The sequence below is a fragment of the Papaver somniferum genome, chromosome 8 (assembly GCF_003573695.1).
Source record: "Papaver somniferum cultivar HN1 chromosome 8, ASM357369v1, whole genome shotgun sequence".
NCBI classification, from domain to species: Eukaryota; Viridiplantae; Streptophyta; class Magnoliopsida; order Ranunculales; family Papaveraceae; genus Papaver; species Papaver somniferum.
The window spans coordinates 119,172,507-119,186,415 of record NC_039365.1 but is presented as its reverse complement, the minus strand read 5'-3'; the positions used below and the strand labels follow the sequence as shown (position 1 = coordinate 119,186,415).

At 42.1% G+C, this 13,909-nt stretch overlaps 1 protein-coding gene across 1 annotated transcript; it reads left to right on the top strand.

Moving 5' to 3' along the window:
- The first annotated feature begins 423 nt into the window (after positions 1–423).
- LOC113302181 (vacuolar iron transporter homolog 3-like) lies at positions 424–4,342 on the top strand. Its single transcript, XM_026551033.1, has 2 exons — positions 424–432; positions 3,794–4,342. Exons 1-2 carry the CDS (start codon positions 424–426, stop codon positions 4,340–4,342), a joined length of 558 nt encoding a protein of 185 aa, XP_026406818.1.
- The last annotated feature ends 9,567 nt before the right edge of the window (positions 4,343–13,909 follow it).

The window sequence follows — 13,909 nt, the reverse complement described above, 5'->3', positions numbered from 1 at the left end:
AATTGGGTATCCAGCTTCATGGGCCCTGCGTTAACCTGTAACACAATGTCTCCCAAGGGCTTCGTGGCCGCTCCATTGAATCCGTAGATGGTGTGATAAGAGGTCATCAATTGTTCATCATGGAGATTCATCCGCTTGAATGCATCATAGAATAGGACATTCACAGAGCTTCCCCCGTCTATGAGGATCTTTTTGAGGTTACATCCAGCTATTGGTAATGTTAGGACCAAGGGATCGTTATGGTCTTCCATATCTTCTTCGATATCCTCGGCATCGAAGATGACAGGAAATTCCATCCATTTTTCATGCTCGTCCACTGTTATCCCATCGACCTTATATAACTCGCAGCGATCTTCGAATTGCTTCCGTAACCTTTTTCCAATCTGTGCTGTGAGTGAGGGTCCTGTGGCTTCGGAACACGAGATGGAGTTGATTGTTCGGTTTTCTTCCGGAAGTTGGACTGGTTTGGTTCGTTTGGATCTGTCCTCGGTGACCTCCTTCCGTATGTAATGTTTGAGCTCTCCCGCATCAATTAATTTTTGGATCATTATTTTAAGGTTCTTGCATTTTTCGGTCTGGTGTCCGTTGAAACAGTGATACTCACAGTAATCTTTAGACTTCTCGGATCTCGGGGGTTGCTTTCCCTTAGACCATGGTCATTCTAAGTTTTCCCTCCCTTTGATCTCTCGTAGGATACGAGCATAGCTAGCGTTGAGTTTCGTGTAAACTTGATCTTCGAATTTTCGGTCGCCTGTTCTTCGTTCATCCCTCCGTTCCTTTCTATCTTCGTGAGGTCTCTCATCTGAGCAACCCCTTTTGGCCCCATTGGTTTGTTTTGCTGAATTGGTGCGATGAGACCTCTGCGGATATGCCCTCGGGTTTTCCCGTTGAATTTCTTCAAGTCGAGCGTGCTTCTCGATAATTATTCGGAGATCGCCTTCCGTCTTGGGCACGTTCCCGTGAATTTCAACAAATAGGGGACTCATTCGGTCTAAGCCCCATTTATAGCAATTGATGCTTACCACTGGGTCCACGCTTCCTATGGCTTGGCAGATCCTATGCCATCTGTTCGTGTATTCCCTCGTGGTTTCCATGTAGCCGATTGCTAATGAAAAGAGCTTATCCATCCCGGTGTTTACAGTCTTGTTGTACATGTATGTTCTTAAGAATTTCTCCGCAAGTTGGTCGTATGAGTGTATGGAAATTGGTGGCAGATTATCAAACCATGATAACGCCGATCCCTTCAAGCTTGACGGGAAGTATCTACAGAGTACGGCGTCGTTCTGTCCCCATCTAGCTAAGACACGGTTGTAGTACCGAACATGTGCAGCAGGGTCGCTGGACCCATCATAGCATTCGAATGTCGGGACAGGGCATTTCAGGGGAATAGGGGTGTTGGCCAAGCGATGCGTTAGGGGCGTGGAGTTAGCTTCTCTCATGACCTCTTCTAACCTTCCCCCACCTTGTTTATTTTTCAATTGCCTGATCTCTGCCATCATCTCATCCCGCAGTTCCTCCATTGCGCGTTGGTGCTCTAAATTCTTCAGCTCATTTCCGTCTGACTCTCCATCGTCATAATCCGGGTCGGATACACTACGTCTCCTTGTCGCGTCCTCATTAGTCGCTAGGACGACTCTACAGTCTTGGTTTGGCTCTGGTGCTTTGGAGCTTGCTTCATCAAGTTGTTGGCTGGTCTTTGTGCTTAGAGCAATCCGCTCCTTTAAATCTTGATTTTCTCTGGCCAACAGAGCTACAGCTTCTGCGTAAACCTGTTGGTTCCTCCTCAGTTCCTCGAGCTCAGCCATTAGTTGGTGTGATTGGTTGGACCCCTGATTGGGAGTCCCCGCGCGTGCCGCTACAGCCGTGGCGCCGCCCTCCTCCATGGTCTGCACTAAAGGTGGCAGGGGTTCAGCTTCTGTTGCTGGTGTTTCCAAATTGGAGTGAGCGCCCCTCTGCGGTGCCAGAGCCGCCGGTATGGTTTGATTCTGGTTATTTGTTAGCGGCATTCCAAAGGTTAGCATATGCGCGGGTTGGAATGTTCTGGATTCATCCACCCTTTCCCTTGGTTGGTTAAGTTGACTCATGGCGAAGGTATTGCTAGCCTCCGCAGCCTTCGGGACTACCGCAGCTTCCCCGTATTTTATCGTTGCTGCTCTGAGAGCCGCCACTGCAACAGAATTAGCGTTCATGGGTGAAGTGATTTCTGCGGTATCCTGCCTTCGATTGGTCATTTTAGTTTTATCTCCTTTCTGTTTGCTTCGGGTGATGATCGGGGTTGTCCGGGGTGTTTCTTTTGACAAAGCTTTGGACTTTCCTGCTTCCTGCGTCTTCTCCATCACGTGCCCTTTTGTTGATGACGAAATTTCGCGTAAACTTGCCTTCTTTACTCACAACACGTTCTCTGTATAAATTATTTCAAACAGAAACGGGAATATCCGCGTGAAGCGGGTTAGTTGGCGAAATACAACTTTTCAAGAGGGAATTAATACCCGCAGACTATAAAATATGGGACATGCGATCCTTAGTATATAAAAAAAAACTATAGTAAATCCGACGGATATAAAATATGGGTTAAAGTTTTATTAAAGGCGATCCTTAGTATAAAAAAGACTACGAAAATTGTAAATCCGACGGATTAGGACAATAACCCTTGCTTGGAACAATAACTCTTATCGAAGGCAAAAGGTGGGTTTTTGAACATAATACAGTTGACGAATGATCTATACGGTCCGAGCTGATAAAATCGGAGCAATCACAGGACAAGATAAATCTTTTACCGGGACGAAGTCCCTGTTTCTAGCGCCAAATTGTGGACACAAGAACTACGCGGGAGTCCGAATGCCCACAATCAATCGTTAACGTCTAAAGAGATTACGATGATGATACCCTGACGTGGATTCATTGGCTCAAAACCTTTGGGTTTATCATAGCCTCCTCCTACTTCCCCGTGCGTGGCAATCATGCATGGGATACAAGTATTAAAGGAAAACGAAACATATAAGCAAATACGTGCGGAGCTAAATGAATGTAAAGTGCTGAAATGTAAATAAGACCAAGGTTTACGTGGTTCAGCACTAAGGCCTACATCCACGGGGTTTGTTGTTCTACTATATTATTCACGGTTACACGAATAGTTGAATGACTTTGGGTTTACATGTTTCTCTCCACTAAGGGATTAACTTACCCTTACTATTCTCTCTCTCTCTCTCTCTCTCCTTCTCTCCTGATGTTTTTTCGATCCCCCTTCCTCTTTGTGGAGATTGGGTATTTATAAGGTTGGAACGTGGGACCCATCTCTGAAGACCGTTGGAACCTTATCTTCTCGTGTCCTTGCGTCCATCACGCGGAGGTCTGCGTTTCCCCCTCGATCCCGCGGAGGCATCTTCGCTCGTTCCACAGGTTGGTCGACACGTGCACTGCTCAGAGTGTTTAATGCGGGTAGTTGAGGGGTCTGCTCGTGTCAGACAAGTGTCTTCTGCCCCTGTCAGTCTGTATCAGCTAACTTCCTCTCCACCGTTGATCTTGGCCCCTCTTCTGGGGATGAGATAAAGCAACTCCTAGGGGTTTATTTGGTGCTTCGTGACGCATCATGTTTTGATGTTTTGGCTTGCATGCTTTCCACGTACCTTTCTGTATGCACGTGTCCGATAGTGAGATATATGTGTACACAGTTTCTTCCATGGCTATCCATAATCAAGCTAATCAAACTTTCGAACCATCAACTCCACCAGTCATCAGACCAATGATATCCGATGTTGAACGACCACAAACAATCGAAGAAAACAAAGACTACTTTGATTACTCCCAAAGAGCACAGTGGCTTCGTGCCGCTGTTCTTGGAGCCAACGATGGCTTAGTGTCGACTGCATCATTGATGATGGGAGTGGGAGCTGTAAAACAAGATGTTAAGTTTATGATACTGACTGGTTTTGCCGGTTTAATAGCTGGGGCGTGTAGTATGGCTATAGGAGAATTTGTCTCAGTGTATTCACAACTTGATATAGAGTTGGCGCAAATAAAGCGAGAAAATATGGCGAGAAAATATGAGGAAACACAAAATGATGACGAGAAGGAAAATTTGCCAAACCCATTTCAAGCTGCTGGTGCATCAGCAATTGCATTCTCCCTTGGAGCTATGGTGCCGTTATTAGCAGCGGCATTTATAAAAGATCATAAGGTGAGGTTGGGAGTGGTGACCGGAGCGACGAGTGTGGCGTTGTTGGTGTTTGGAGGGTTAGGGGCTATTTTAGGGAAGGCACCTTTGTTGAAGTCTTCTCTTAGGGTTCTGATCGGTGGATGGATCGCCATGGCTGTAACATATGGATTAACTAAGTTGATTTGAACCAATGGACTCTAATCAGTGCTAGTTTAATATAGTTACAGTCATCCCATGTTAAAAGTTGTAGCCGTTTCATTTACTTTCAGTTGTTGCGTCCCTGATTTCATGCGGTTATCGCGTAGCTCTTCTTATGACGCAACCACTATTACAACAAGTGTGTATCATAAATATAAAAAAAAAAAATAAAATAAAATCAATATACATATCCACAAGTGTGTAACTTAGCTCGTGCTATGCATATCGTCTCCAACCGATTTTTTTTTAGCGCTGGCCGGAAGCACAAACATGGCAAAAGAAAGAAAAAAAAGAAACAACTAAGAGGAGGTATGGATACAAGAGCGAGGAGAGAGCAACCATTTCTGAGTACATGGTTGATTCTAGCATAGTTTGATAGGTTGTGGGCAACAACATTCTCTTTACTGTTGATAAAATGAAATCGAATTTAGGAAACCAACTCATACTAGGAAATCATGGTCCATTAGGCAATCCATATTATATATGGAAGTTGACCCAATTTAGGAAACCCATCATTTCCTAGTTTAGGTTAAATTCTTAGTTTGAGTTAATTACCATATTAAGATGGGATACCTAAATTGATCATGGTTTCCTAGTATGAGTCGGTTTCCTAATCCAAGGAGGCTAAGACTTGGGAACCAAGTTTGTGACTCCTATATAAGGAGCACTAGGCTAAGTGTTTTAGTCATGGAATCCTCAATGTAAATATCATAGAGATGTGAGGGATTCATCCCACCTATTGAGGTGGTTATGTGAGAGACCTAATAGTGGAAGGAGTACATCATTATGCTGTTGATGGGATACTTATCGATGTTGGAAGATATGTCGTTATGGAGTATTCGTATGGAAATGTTGGTAAGACATCTTGTTGAGGAGAAGATCATCTTGGTGGTGCTGGATTAGATTATTGGTGTTGAGATAAAGGCGTCCATGATAATCTATATCAGAGTGTGCAGAGAAGATCGTCTCGTTGTGGTAGATAATGTGGTAAACATTATCTCGTATGGGTGAAGATGCTACTTTGGATATTATAGGGTGCTTGTGAGAGTTCTTATGTTCGGTCACGTTGTGGTGAGTCGATGGATTGATTTATTCAATCAGTTGTGTAATTCTCAATGGTGATTCTATAATTAATAAAGAGGTCGTAGCCGTTTGGTAGATGTAGAAAATCTTACACACATTGTGTATATTGTTGAACCACGTTAAATCCATGAGTACTTTACTTCTTGTTGGTTTGTTTATGGCTTGCATCTATGTGGTTCTATTTCTCTTCTTCTTATCCTAGATCATAGTAAGGTTCATGGAGCAATCCGAGAGATCAAGTGTTTCTTGTTAACTAATATGTTTCCGCAAGATTAGCACGTAGATGGCTCTGAACCCCAATACCTAGCCTATAGACATTGTATAGGTTAGCATGTTTTAACTTTTTCGTCAACCAAAAAAGACCCTGAGATATAAGAATGAATAAGTAAGGAGAGAGGGGACACCTAATGTCTAATATTTCTTTCACCGTAAAAGAAGCCCATAGGATTTTCGTTTACCAAAACATAGAAGGAGGCAGTACTATACAATTCATGAAAACAAATAGAGATCCTGTAATGTCTATTCCCATGAGAATATGTTTTAAAAAAGTCCAATCTACCATGTTATAAGCTTTACTCATGTCGAGCTTCAGTGTAAAAAAACGTATCACCGATCGGGATGATTTCATAGAGTGAACTAGTTCTTTAGAAGTTATAATATTATCTAGGATATGTCTACCCGGCAAAAATTCTGATTGATTCTTAGTTATCAGTTCGTCCACAAACGACCTTAGTATCCTAGCTATAAGCTTAGTTACAATTTTATAAATCATATTACATAAGGCAATAGGTTTATAATCAGCTGCTATCTTGGGGGTTTATATTTCGGCACTAAGATAAGGTTAATGTGATTAATACCCGAAGGTAGATTGCCCAAGATGAAGTAATGTTGGATTAGATTAGTTACGTCCCTCCCACCAGATGCCAGCATCTCTTAAAGAAAATAGCAGGGTACCCGTCCGGACTAGAGGTCCTGAGATCACCAATATGATTAACCGTTGTCTTATCTCCTCGCTAGATGGAATAGATTAAAGGTTATTACTTTGATCTTCTCACAACTTTATTTTAAAATGGAAGTAAGGTGGTGGGGAAGGAATTGAAGTGTCATGCTTATACATTCGTTCAAAATGGCATATATCAACTCTTTTGTGATAGTGTCAGGATTTGAAGTCCACTCTCCGCTAGCCAACTTAATAGCAGGTATATTGTTTTTCCTTCTCCTTTGTATGACTGGCAGGTGAAAATCTCGAGTGTTTTTGTCAGCAGTGGAATCCAGTGAGATTTATTGCGCTGCTCCTAGAATTTCTGCCTTGTGACCTCTATATTTTCGAGTTTAGTCTTGAGATGCTTTTCCACTTCACTTGTGTCTTGCAAGTGAGCCACCTTCTGAATCTCCACCATCTTCCTTTGAATAACTTCCACTGCTCTGCCTACATGTTTGAACTCTTTGTTACCCCATTTCATAGGATTACCTGCCATAACTTCCAGTCTGGTGTCTAAATTTCCATTTGTATTACTCTAATACTCCTCAGCTATCTCCATGAATCTAGGATGTTCTAGCTAAATCTTTTCAAACTGGTAGCTTCTCTGTCTTCTCCTACTCCTCATTTGGGTTAAGAAAATAATAGGTGCGTGGTCACTGCACCATCTAGGCAAATCAAGGAAAGTTGCAGTTGGGGTTAGACACAAACCAATCTGGTGTACACATTACTCCAACCGATTTTTTATTTTTATTTTTTTTTTTTGCTAGAAAAAAAAAGATTCATTAGGGGTTAGTCCTACGGGTGTGATTCAACATTCAACATGGTGCCACGTATGATTGAATCACTACCAAATGCTATGGCAATTCATCATTTAACAATTCAAGATTCAATCTATTGGGATCAAAATCTTATATTCTAAATCTAATGGATAATAAAATTATTCAAGATAACGGATAATAATGGTAGCGACTAATGATTAAGTGCTTTTTGACATTTTTATGGGGAATATTATGTCGAGTGATAAATCATATAGCGTTGAAGTAAAATTTGTGGCGCCAAATCATTAGTCGTTCATGTGTTGATTCAAGATTGCGTCCAAGAAGTTGCTTGAAAGTTATTTAAATCATGGTTTTGGTCACGCTTTTGTAATGATTCGAGTGGTGAATCTTGAACTTTGAAGGTCTATAAGACTAAGCCTGATCAAAATAAATTGTATAAAATTCAAATGATGAAACGGGGAGTAGACTACCCTGTTATATTGTGACTTCTGAATTTAGCCGATTTGACAGCTATACCATTAAGACTTATATTAATATATTGGACTCTTTAAAAAATAAATAATCACTCTAACAATAATTGACAATTTTCTAGGATTGTTCCGTTGAACCAGATAGTCTAGTTAGAGAGACTTGAGATTTTGATCCACTTAACAGCTTCAAGGAATGTCAAGCTCTGAGCTCCTGCTTCCTTGACTACTCCTGATGTTGTAGCTCCCTGTAAAATCAGTAAAGACAATCACAATACAAGTTTTACGAAATTTGTATTAAAAGATGCGTCTGTTAGCACTGGTAAAGGGTCGGTTCTTCCCGGGTACTTATGGATCCAGAATAGGATCCGATAAAAAATGACAGCTGCGAATCCAAATGGTTTCGGGTTCGTGTCCTAATTTAGTGGACCGAGAACCAGACTAGATAAAAATCATGGCTACCTCGTGGCTAGGTACACCCCGGGCCTTTGAAAATTCATTTATTAAATATCTATTTTTTTTATTTATGTTGGCTTGAATTTAACAATTTTCTATATAAGTTTATTGTTTTATCGACATAAATGTTCTAATTAAAGATTAAATGTAAGGGAAAAAATGAAAAAAAATTAACAAAAAACAAGGATAAACCTTCGGACTATGGGTAAAAAAATTACCAAACAAATGACAAATATTCAGGTTCTCGATACCCGTTAGGGCTCAAATATTTATCAGTTTCTAACGGATCTACCCATTGGACACCAATAGTGTTGATGGATGGATTCAATGTTAAGACCTGGAACCTAACTCGATTCATCGGAGTCCGGTTAGGTTCTGGGTAATTGGTATCCATTAATAGCCGTAAATGTGTCGCAGTAAACATGGGGGAGATGTTCCTATATTCTTCTTCGTCTTTCGCATTACATTAATGACCAAGATCTATTACCTAACTAAATTCTTAGATCTATGGAGATGGTGAAAGTCGAACTCATGACCACTCTCAACCATCTCAGAGGGAGGTTCCTAAATCCAACGGATTTGGGTATATATTGGTGAAAATGCAAGATTTGATAAAACCAATTCAAAAAAACAACTACGTGCTCAACATGGAATATATATCATTCGTGTTTAGTATATTTTATGCATAGAGTTGCGTAGAAACTGATCTGTCATACCGAAGCCGACCGAACCCAACGGAACTGCGGTTTATTTAAACGTGACCGGATGTTACATCTAGGTGTATGATTCCAAAATTACATAACCGTTGATAGTGGTCCTGTCTACAGTTTTGGTATGAAAAATGCCCGAGCCGGATGGTTATAAACCGATTGATTATGGCCATTGATTATTTTTCATTTTTGTTGAACTTGTGGACTTTATGTATTATTTCCCCGAAGAGTTGAGATTATGTTTGACACTATCTTTTTACGAGTGTATGAATTTTCGGGTAAAATTCTCAATGAAATTGCAGGAAAAAAATATGGAAGGATTCTTTTTCTTATTAACAATATTACACGCGTTCAAAACCGTATAAAACCGAAACCGAACTCTCTTATTCGATTTGTTTTAAAACCGAACCGAGTCATAACCAATTTGGTTTCGGTTTTAAATTTAAGAAATGGCTTATACACGGTTCGACCGATTATGTTAGATCCAAACCAAACTGACCGTCAGATGTGCAACCCTAGTTATGTGTGCCCGTCATCTATCATGGATTTTTTGACTTGACATGCTTATTTATAATTGATATAAACGGTTTTCAACTTATACTTTATTACTCTACTCAGTAAGTCTTGATATCTTGTTTAATTGAAATTCGAGACTAGGTAGGTCTCAAAAAAAATTATGCACACTTTTCCAAAAATTAAATAAAATTAAAAGGATATCTAAAATCCTTAACAACATTTACATAGGTATATTATACCACACTCATATTCTTTTGAAGAATCGATTTTCGTTTCTAACTAATTTGAGATAGCATTGCTTTGATGTGCTTTTTGATGCCAGGTTTTTTAGATACTCCATAGAACAAGTTTTCTTTTATGTTGAATCTTATGGTATCTTTTGAACATGGCCACTTTAGTGTGAGGAAGATGAAAAGTGAAGTTGATCGAGATATATGTGTAGAATATTCATTAGTGGATATTACCCATTGTGAGGTAAGGGGAAGCATATTGCAAAATTGTGATAGTTATGACAGATGGGAATAAAGCAGCTGTCAAATGGACCATGTTATCAGTTATTTGAGATTGCTTAAATCTTTTACAATATTTTCATGAGTGAATATGTTCCTATGTTATTAGGGAAGCCAATAATAATGTTGATCTATTATCTAAAGAAGCTTCTAATTCTATTTTAGAATGGTTTAGTTTTCTAAACTTTCCTCAATGGTTGAAATGCTCTATTGAAGAAGACGATATAGCCCAGTTTAAACTAAATAATATATCTCATTTTCTATTAAAAAAATGAGAAAGGTATATACTTTCTGTGTATGTTCGTTTGAGTGACCTATGCTAAAAGGGTAAAATATGAGTTACTCAACCTCACATCCTTTTTGCAGCCTTTAATCTCGTGATTACATATGCTTTATGCTTGAATTATCTATGTATATAATTTTGATGGCATGTGTTCTTCGATTGAAATATACTTCTTAAGAATTCTTATTTTCGAAATGAATGAAATTACATCGGTGAAAATAATCAAGATTTGAACGTAGTACTTTCCGAGGTATAAGATTAGTTACAAGATTTCTCTCGAATGTGTAAAAAATATGTTCAAATTAAATGAATTTATTATTAGTTAAATAATGGTGGATACTTAATGCGTTACTTATGTTGAATCCTCGTTGTACACTACTAGGATAATCTTTCTTGTTTGTACAGGGATAATGGGAAAAGCCAATGTCCACATCCTATATAGGTAGACAAAATAAGTACATATGGTTTTTGGTATCTACAAGTTATCTGAATAGTAATTTTTGGTAATTAAGAAGTTTACTTCGAGTATCGGTCCTAAAATCTTTGATTCAGTAGCTTAGTGTTTGAGGGTGAAAACGGTTTCTGCTGATTTCGGTAATTTCGGGTGTGTGGGTAAGAAACGAGTCTAAACCCTAAATAATGTACTGCAAGGGAGTACTTTAGATTCAAGAGATCAATTTGTATAAATCCGGCCTAAACCAAGAAATGGTCGTTCCAGACTTGCTTCGGTCACAAAGAGGAGGAGAAGGGTTGGTTTTGGAGAAGGAAGCGAAGAGAGTGTTGAGACCAGAATAGTTGATCCTGGAAGAGTAGTTGTTTTGTGACTTGCATCAGAAAGTGGGAAGCTGACAGACGGGAAAGCTAGCAAACGTTTTCAGAGTGTTGTATGCTCCTGACCAGAACTTGTTGTTCGGTGGAAATAGGTAAGACCTATTTAAACAAGTCGAAGTGAAACGTACTCTGGTCTCATAAAAAATTAAATACGGATGAGTAAATGGGAGGAGGTGGTATCCGGTAATGCCTGGAATTGATGTTCCATAAAAGAAAGCGTTTTACCATTACTCCCTGTATTTATTAACCGCCTCATCCTTATGAAACTGTCTTGTAACGGGCGTATTGTACACCGCATGCTGTCTTGTAACGGGCGTAGTGAGCATCCTCCAGTTTGTGACATGTGTTGATGTCTCGAGTGTTTTCTTGGAAAACATGTAGCATGTTCCTGTTGTTTGAAAAGTTGAGCTTGCAAGACTTGATGTCTCGGTGGTGACCTTCGACGGTCGAGATTTTGCATCTTGAGAGGAAGGGTAGCCGTTGATTATTCCAACCCTTCGTTCGTAGCCAGTGGTATGAAAGCATGGCCGGAATGTCTTTAATATGTCCTAGTTTAGGCGTGGCTAAAAGCTAGGGTTTTGGCATTGTTTGGGCGCGACCAAAACTAGGGCTTGGCGTCGAGCCAAAAGGTTGCCATGCATTAGCTGGTAACCTTGGATGGCTAAGATTTGCGTCTTAGATGAAAATGTGGTCGTCGATTGTTGCAAGCCTTTGTTTTGGAAGTCGTGAATGGAAGGCCGGCATGGTATGGTTTAGGCGCAGCAAGGTGGCTGGCACGGCATGCCATTGGCACATGTGGCATGGTCGGCATGCCTTGGCGCGGTTTAGGCGTGGCCAAAACTAGGGTTTTGGCGTTGGGAAAAAGGTTATCATGCGTTGGTTGGTGACATTGGACGGCTAAGATTTGCATCTAAGATGGAAGGGTGGTCATTGATTGTCGCACGCCTTTGTTTTGGCAGCCATGCAGGAAAGGACGACATGGTATGGTTTAGGCGCGACAAGGTGGCTGGCACGGCATGCCATTGGCACATGTGGCATGGTCGGCATGCCTTGGCGCGGTTTAGGCGTGGCCAAAACTAGGGTTTTGGCGTTGGGCCAAAGGTTACCATGCGTTGGTTGGTGACCTTGGACGGTTAAGATTTGCATCTAAGATGGAAGGGTGGACATTGATTGTCGCACTCCTTCGTTTTGGAAGCCGTAAGGGGAAGGGCCGCATGGTATGGTTTAGGCGCGACAAGGTGGCTGGCACGGCATGCCATTGGCACATGTGGCATGGTCGGCATGCCTTGGCGCGGTTTAGGAGAGGACAAAACTAGGGTTTTGGTGTTGGGCCAAAGGTTACCACGCGTTGGTTGGTGACCTTGGACGGCTAAGATTTGCAACTAAGATGGAAGGGTGGTCGTTGATTGTCGCACGCCTTCGTTTTGGCAGCCGTAAAGGGAAGGCCGGCATGGTATGGTTTAGGCGCGGCAAGGTGGCTGGCACGGCATGCCATTGGCACATGTGGAATGGTCGGCATGCCTTGGCGCGGTTTAGGCGTGGCCAAAACTAGGGTTTTGGCATTGGGACAAAGGTTACAATATGTTTGCTGGCGACCTTGGACGGCTAAGATCTGCATCTCGGATGAAAGGTTGGCCGTTGATTGTTGCAACCCTTCGTTTTGGCAGCCAGCGGCATGTAGCGGGGCCGACATGGATTTGGCATGGAATCGTGGCTGGCATGGTTTGCCATTGGCATGGTGGCGCGACTGGCATGGTTTGCATGCCTTGGCGCGGAGGTGTGGCTAGCACGGCATGCCATTGGCACATGTGGTGCGGCTGGCAGGGTTGGTATGCCTTGGCGCGGAGACGTGGCTAGCATGGTTTTCCATTGGTACGGTGGCGCGGCTGGCATGGTTGACATGCTTTGGCGCGGAGACGTGGCTGGCATGGTTTGCCATTGGCACGGTGGTGCGGCTGGCATGGTTGGAATGCCTTGGCACAGATACGTGGCTGGCATGGTTTTCCATTGGCACGGTGGTGCGGCTGGCATGGTTGACATGCCTTGGCGCGGAGATGTGGGTGGCACGGCTTTCCATTGGCACGGTGGAGTGGCTGGCATGGTTGGCATGCTCTGGCGCGGAGACGTGGCTAGCATGGTTTTCCATTGGCACGATGGTGAGGCTGGCATGACTTGGCGCGGAGATGTGGCTGGCACGGCGGCGCGGCTGGCATGGTTGGCATGCTTTGGCGCGGAGACGTGGCTGGCATGGTTGGCATGCCTTGGCGCGGGGACGTGGATGACATGGTTTTCCATTGGCACGGTGGTGTAAGAATTTAGGGTTTGGTGTACGAAGGTGATGTCGGTCAATACTAAGGGTTCTACCGTGGAACATGACACATATATATGTAAAAAAAAAAGGTACCCTGGTATTTCTTTCGTAGGCTTGTTGAATGATTCAATAAATACGCTAGTGGTCCTAGTGACGTCATGTCAGATGTAAGGTTTTACGATTTTAACCCTAAGCTAAAAACCACCATCAACATTAAGTCCCCTGCTTAGCTCGGAACAGGTGCATTGTTGCGAGCTAACCATAAGATGGTGACAGGAGAGGACAAAATCGAAATGACAAGTCGTGAAAATATGGTCAAGAAGACCCGACTAACCTTTTTCGAAAGGTAAGGAGAGTTCGTGATTTTCGTGTTGGCAGCCTTACATATATTTTACTTGAGGTGTTTCTGGCTAGACCGTGAAGTGGTAAGATGTAGATTTTCGTCTTGGAATGAGAGCCGCAGGCGTTGGTCGGCTTGGAATGGGAGCCGCAGGCGTTGGTCGGCTTGGAATTGAGGAAACTGGCTTCGGTCAGCGGAATGGTGGAAACTGTCTTGAATCCGCAGAATGGTGTAAACTGGTTTCAGAACTTCGGATACCAAATGATGGTGATGACGCTGGAACTTCGG